Raw genomic sequence first — 6,691 nt, forward strand, 5'->3', positions numbered from 1 at the left:
GTTGATAGGATTGTATCACAAATGTGATATTTGTCTTCCTTGTGTATCCAACCTACCATAGTAACCCATCCGTGGGTGGCCTAGATGGTTAGGTCGAATTAGGGATTGTGTGGATAGATGCACAGTTCCAGGTTCAATTCCCCACATGTGCATCTGCGATTTAAGTGGAGACCATGGTGTGGATTGCTACGCTAATCTCCCCGAAGATTAATCGAGGTGTGTGTAAGCTGGCTAGGACACCTTGATTAACAAGAAAAAAAAAACCCCACCATAGTGGACTAGGGTTGAATCACTCACACTTTCATAAAATTAAAATCATAACCTTTTTTGATAGTTTTATAATCAAAATATGTGGCCAGTGGCTGACCACTAGGAAAAACTCAAGATTTTCAAAGATTTCATAACTAAGTGGAAAGTTGAAGACACTTGTAATGATCTTCTTAAATATAACAATACTCTTCCAAAAACTATGCCTGCTGGGATCTGACAACACAAACCTAGTATTCAAACTCCACCTGTCTCTCTGCAAGCTTGCACAACATAGCGAGGATATATTCTCCCCTTCAGAACTGAATCCTCAGCCTCCTGGGCATAGTTTATTTTGTCTATATTGATAAACCTATGATCCTCATATCTTCAAGAAAACCATATGAATCAAAATGACCAGAAACATGCACATCATGGAGTAGGAGGTAATGGCTGCAGCTGATTTCATTTGCCAAGTCGTGATAGAAGCAGTGACACTAGCCTGAGTAGCATTATTGAAAAGAAAGACTCTAGTTTTTTCATATATGGCTTCTGTTGGATAAACCCGTGATGTGATACATGTTCTTCCAGCCTGAGCAAAGCTTTCCACTATCGAATGATCAACCTGAGTAGCCATGGATTCCAACATTATATCAATTTTTCTGGTTTTAAAAGATTTCAGTCTTTATTAATTGTCTACTTGTTCTTTCAACTTACCATTACTCTCATAGATAATTTTTCACCAGCAAGTACAGGAACTGTGCTTCCATAAACCATTTTACCAACATCACTGGCCTTAGAAGACCTGCATCAAATGATAAATCAAATAAAGCTTTCAGTTCTAAGTACAAATTATCATTTAACTCTTCATATGAAAAAAGAGGCAGCAATTGATCTGGTTAAAATAGGGTGTCTCGGGTATATGACTAGCTTGATGGGGAGAGGGGTACCTAATCTATAAAAGCTTTGGGGAGGGGGCTAACCACCCCAAACCATCTCACACCATCCATGGGATGTAGTTTTCGCACCCTTGCGGGTAACCACCTGTAGGGGAGGGGATCCAAGACTTATAGTGCACCACGTTTTCACCAATTGCACTAGGCAGTTGTCTAAAAAAAAAAGGTTTATTAATCAATATCAGGAACGGTACCAGCCTCTATCAATACCAATCTATCAGGCCCATTATGGGAAAGGTCCACATTAGCCCACATCAGTTTGGACCACAAAATTTGACACATAATTAATCAATTCAAAATATCATAAAATCATTTGTCTATGGTAGAAAAAGATGGCAGGTAGACATAATCCATATTATTTATTGTGTTGAGTGAAATGATTGAGTGATAATTTCGACCATAGGATAGATAGTACATGGTCTGAACTAAACACGTGTCAAATTTCAGATCTTAATCCAGCCAAAAAACTTTTGATGTATTGGCATGAGGAATGCCTACAATACATGTGCACCATCTAATATTTCTGTAAATTTTCATGTTTGCCGCAAATTATGTTTAAGCTAAAACTTCACATGTGAAAAAGACCTAGAATCTACCTATCTATAAAATTTGAGACTCATCGATTCATGACCCATGTTGAACAGACTATTTGTTAATAAGATCAACAGGACAAACCCACAAATAGACCATTTTTATTTTATTTTATTTTATTTACATAATAGACACATTTCAGATCTTAATCCAACCATATAACCCTACATGTATTGGCATGAGGAATGCCTACAATATATGTTGTGCATTATCTCATAGTTCTGAATTTTAAAATCTCATATTTTATCATTTGGCAAACTATGTTTAGGCTAAAATTTCACATGTGAAAAAGACCGAGATCTACCTATCCACAAAATTCGAGACCCATCTAATCTGCCATGTGATCCGTATTACTAATAGACCTAATTATATTAATAAGATACCATTAGATCCAAAAGCCTGGCAGGTTGGGTGGACCCGGCATGTTCGGGTTGTTTCTAAAGTGTGTAAGTTCATCGGTTCATGACCCATGTGGAACAGACCATTTGTTAATAAGATCAACAGGACAAACCCACAAATAGTCCATCTATGAACAAATTCTGGATATACCCTGAGAATGAAACAGAGAAAATTGAGATTCTTACCTTGAGTGGTCAGCACAGAAGAAAGTTTTGATATTGCCAAAAGCATCCTTAGCAAGGTAGAAGTATACAGGAGTATGCTCAGAGAGGCTCTCATGTGCAAGAACTAACAGACCAAATGGTCCCACTGCGCCCCGGGTGGAAGCACCTTCACTAGTGCTGCAGCTGAACTCTACATCGTTCTCAACTGTTTCCTCCAAAGCCAAGGGTGTGATATCAATCTCGAACTCAGCAATTATGTCTAACTGTGTAGCCATGCCAATGTCAAGAGGGACTATTGAACCGGCTTCGACTGTTATATTGTTGAAAGTCTTACTGTTCGATCTCAAGCTCTCCACCTCTTCCACCGGCCATTGAAGTATATTAGTCCTAGTCTTCTCATCAAAAACCACTGTTCTGGGAATGCCCTGAGAAACAAACATGTTAATAATGAGAGATTTACAATAATATTACTATTAAAGTCCCAATCCATGGTTTCATTGATTAGAACTAATGTGACCAGCTTAAATGGGAAGGCATGTCTATTGCATAATTGGAAAATCAGGTTTTTTTGCACGAATCATTTTTTTCCAAATATGACCAGTCAAGCGAATCGAACCCAGTCTGGGTGAGTCATGTAATTTTTCTTATTTTTTGATATCTTCATTCTTCTCCTCCTCAGGAGTGAGGAGATTGAACAAAAAAAAATAAAGAGTGAGAAATGATTAAGGTTATGGTCTCTTAGCATTTGAGAAAAAAGAGAGGGTAATATTAAAGACAACAAACAAAAAATTATAACGTCTTAATTGTAGACCAAACTTATGATCTATGAATAGTCACATGACTCAAGAACAAATACAAAGTCGATAAAAGTTTGGACTAACTCGAACCTGCTCTGGTCATTTCTTAAACCTAGGTAAATCTTCATGATTCCTAACTAGATTTTATGTCTTTTTTACTCGACTTAGGTGACTCACCCGAGTTGAAACCTAGTTTTCCAATTATGGTATGATGGAATCTACACTTGGGCATTGGGCGGATGGTGGACCGGGTTGGACCAATTAGTGCCACATAAAATGACCTACTATCTCACATGAGATGACCTTTTAAGAGCTTGGCATGATCAATACTGTTTAATTAATTATATAAATCGAATCGACTTGTGGTCAGTTTAGAACTTATAATAAGTTCAACTCAACCAAATCCGGTCCAACCTAAACCCAGCCCATTGCCTCCTTCACTACCTTCTACTTTTTCAAATTTTAGCTAAAGCACAAGCCAGACAAAGTACCTGAACGGATGCCCATCCCTTCTTTACGTCGGTAACCTCGCTGTCGCTCTCTGAGATCCATCCCCAAAGTACTGTCCTATCCTTATTCTGATCATAAAATGTCTTGGAGGCATAGTACTTGCCATAATCATATCTCATTCCAATCCCAACATCTAGAACAGGGTTGTCTGGGGTCCATGTATCACTCTCTGGATCATAAGTTCCTAATGCATAGTAGTCGTTCTTGTCATCGTCTAGGCTCGCCTTGAGGACATACTTCACCGGCGAGTCTAACCCTTTATCGGCCGTGGTCGAGACAGAATAAAAGTCTACGCATTCCCACATGCCGGTACCGGGGACGGCATGTAACAAACCGTCCAAGAGTTCATAGGTTTTGAAGTCCTTGGTTTTGTACACGAGTGTTATGCCGGTTTTGTTAACTTTGGACCCAATTGTAATTTTCCAGCTTCCATCATTGCTTTGCCACGCTGTCGTCGGGTCTCGGAAGTCCTTGGCACCAATACCGGGTGGCGGGACGAGAACCGGGTTTCCCGGGTACTTTAACCAGTTGGTGAGGAATGGGTCATCATCTGGATCGGCCGGGTAAGCAAGGTTTTGGACCTGCACTGACTCGGTTGTGGATCCAGTGTAGAGCATGATGATTGTGCCATTAGGAAGGATAGTGGCTGAACCGGTCCAGACACCGTTGACGTCATACCATTTGTCTGGGACCATGGCCATGGGGAGGTGGTGCCAGTGGATCAAATCTTTTGACATGGCATGGCCCCATCGTATGAGACCCCATATTGCACTATCTGGGTTGTACTGGTAGAATAGGTGATACCATCCCTTGTAGAACAATGGACCTGCAACAATAAAGAGAGAAAGAGAGTATAGCGTGTTAATCGGTATGGTTTTGGTTCAATGTAATAAATAAAAAGGAACAATCAAAATTATAACATATCGAGAATAAGAATGCATTTTCAATACCAAAATCATATAGAACTGGTTTGATTTTGATATGATTTTTATTCGATTTCATAAATCGTTAGTCTTAGTCAGCAATAGTAGGTATGATTTTTCTTCAATTTGAAAATTCAGATAGTATACATGTGTATTATTACTAAATTAACCATCATTGATGCAATTCTATACTAATATTACTAATTCAATAAACCATCCGTATCCACATGCTGAGATATGTATATAATACATATATATATATATATATATATAATAAATGGAAAAAGGCTCTCTGACCGTAAGGCATTCTATAAATCCTCTCACATGGGATTATTATATTATTGTTTTAATGGAATGGATAATTATAAAAATCATTGTGAAAGGGTGCAGAGTACCCAACTTGCTCAATGAACCTTCTTCCAGAATATACATAGAGATATGTAATATATGTTTATTATACATGTGTATCCTTAGTTTGATTGGGGAATAGGTAATTCAATTCCTATCAAGTGGTTTTGCGTTAAATACCTATACCATACCATACTAATGAAGATTCTTTTTCTCGAAACCAATACTATACTGATCCATCTTTGATTCAGTGATGTGTGCTTTTAAATGGCCGGTTTCAATTCCAAATTAACACCCTTAAGAGAGAGATCCTTCTGTGATTTGATTTGGTTCGATACGATTGTAAATGGTCAGTTTTGATTCCAAATTGATACCCGAGAGAGAGAGAGAGAGAGACTTACCATTAGGATCTGACGAAGAAAAAGTATATTGCCCGGTCAGGAAAAAAAAAAGAACAGAAGAAACAACAGAATCGGATCAGTATGTAAACAAACACAATTAAAATGAAATAATCAATTTATAAGAATAGTTAAGGGCTTATTTGGTAACGTACCGTTCATCCAACTCTTCTTAGGTTGAAAGTGGTAGGCAGTTCTCTGCCAAGACAACATGGATTCAGTCCATGAGAATGTTTCTCCATTGCCGGAAAATAGCCGGAATGTCTTATCTGACACACCCTCCGATACTCCTCGTAAATTTGATAATGATGATGAGGATGCCGTGCCTTTGTTTACTACTGAGGTTCCAGATCTTTGACTCCCAACCAAAACCATTACAAAAACCAAGAGCAGGGCCAAGAAGGAGATCAAAGCATAGAAGTTTATGGATCTCCGGCAACATCGCGAATTCTCGAGCTGTGTATCATTTCCTAGCAATGGATTGTAAGGAGAGGTAGCATCTTCAATATCAGAATTGATGGGAAGAGGATTGGTCTCCATGTTTGTGTTAGTGACCGGAAGTAAGAGAAGCCTAGAGGTATAAGTAGGAGAGAATTCAGGGTTGGCTTTATACTTTGTCAACTTGTATTGTTTGTGTGTAGGTGGGTGGAGGGGATGTTTGGGGACTTAGAGAAAAGGGTTAAAAATAGGGAAAAAGTGACTCTTTTCTTATTAGGCAAAGTATTTATTTATTTAAAAAAAAATTCTGCTATCTTTTAATTTATGTTTAAATTAAGTAAATATAATTTCATTTGAACCTTTAAAAATAGTTCTATTGTGGTTTGTTAATTAGTCAACTTTCTCTATGGGAGAATGCTATTCCCACGCACAAATAATGTTGTACAATAATACCATAGAAAGCTCCAAGAGCAACAAGTGGAATGTAGAAGTTGGAAATTCTCTCTAATCTGAATCTTAAATATCCTCTCCGAACTAGGGATTTAGGAGGCCGATATCGATTCGAATCAATCTGTATTGGTTTGGATTAGATCGAATTACCTCATATTTTTTATTTTTTTATATATATTTTTTTATCTTTGGTCCGTACCAATCCAGTGATATGAGAGTGGCCAATATCAACCTTTGTTGATACTGAGATGGATCGACCAATTTGATACCAATTCTTCAAACTATTAGTTGGAACCAATTGAAGGCCATGGACATAATTTGTTTAAAAATAAATTATTAAATGGATATCATAGAAAATAGCTCTGTTTTCTTGTTTTAAAACCTCAACAAGGTCTTTACTTGAGAGATCCAAATTAAAAAAAGGTAATTCCAAATTTTAGCTTTATTCTATTCAAGTTTTTATATGACAAT

The 6,691-nt window shown here is 37.6% G+C and overlaps 1 protein-coding gene across 1 annotated transcript; it reads right to left on the reverse strand.

Annotated features, from left to right (window-relative positions):
• Positions 1 to 375: 375 nt before the first annotated feature.
• Positions 376 to 5,938, reverse strand: LOC122088698 (beta-fructofuranosidase, soluble isoenzyme I-like). Its single transcript, XM_042658016.1, has 6 exons — positions 5,488 to 5,938; positions 5,336 to 5,344; positions 3,645 to 4,489; positions 2,378 to 2,781; positions 964 to 1,051; positions 376 to 871 (listed from the first exon to the last, which is right to left on the reverse strand). The coding sequence occupies exons 1-6, from the start codon at positions 5,870 to 5,872 to the stop codon at positions 629 to 631; spliced, it is 1,974 nt and encodes a 657-aa protein (XP_042513950.1). The 5' UTR covers positions 5,873 to 5,938; the 3' UTR covers positions 376 to 628.
• Positions 5,939 to 6,691: the final 753 nt, after the last annotated feature.

The sequence above is a fragment of the Macadamia integrifolia genome, chromosome 9 (genome assembly GCF_013358625.1).
Source record: "Macadamia integrifolia cultivar HAES 741 chromosome 9, SCU_Mint_v3, whole genome shotgun sequence".
Taxonomy (NCBI): Eukaryota; Viridiplantae; Streptophyta; class Magnoliopsida; order Proteales; family Proteaceae; genus Macadamia; species Macadamia integrifolia.

Excerpts from the sequence above, each read along its gene's own strand:
- LOC122088698 (XM_042658016.1), bottom strand. The coding sequence starts at position 5,872 with ATGGAGACCAATCCTCTTCCCATCAATTCTGATATTGAAGATGCTACC. Across the intron at positions 2,782-3,644 it reads AGGGATGGGCATCCGTTCAG|GGCATTCCCAGAACAGTGGT; the intron begins GTACTTTGTCTG and ends TTTGTTTCTCAG. Across the intron at positions 1,052-2,377 it reads TTCTGTGCTGACCACTCAAG|GTCTTCTAAGGCCAGTGATG; the intron begins GTAAGAATCTCA and ends CATTTGATGCAG.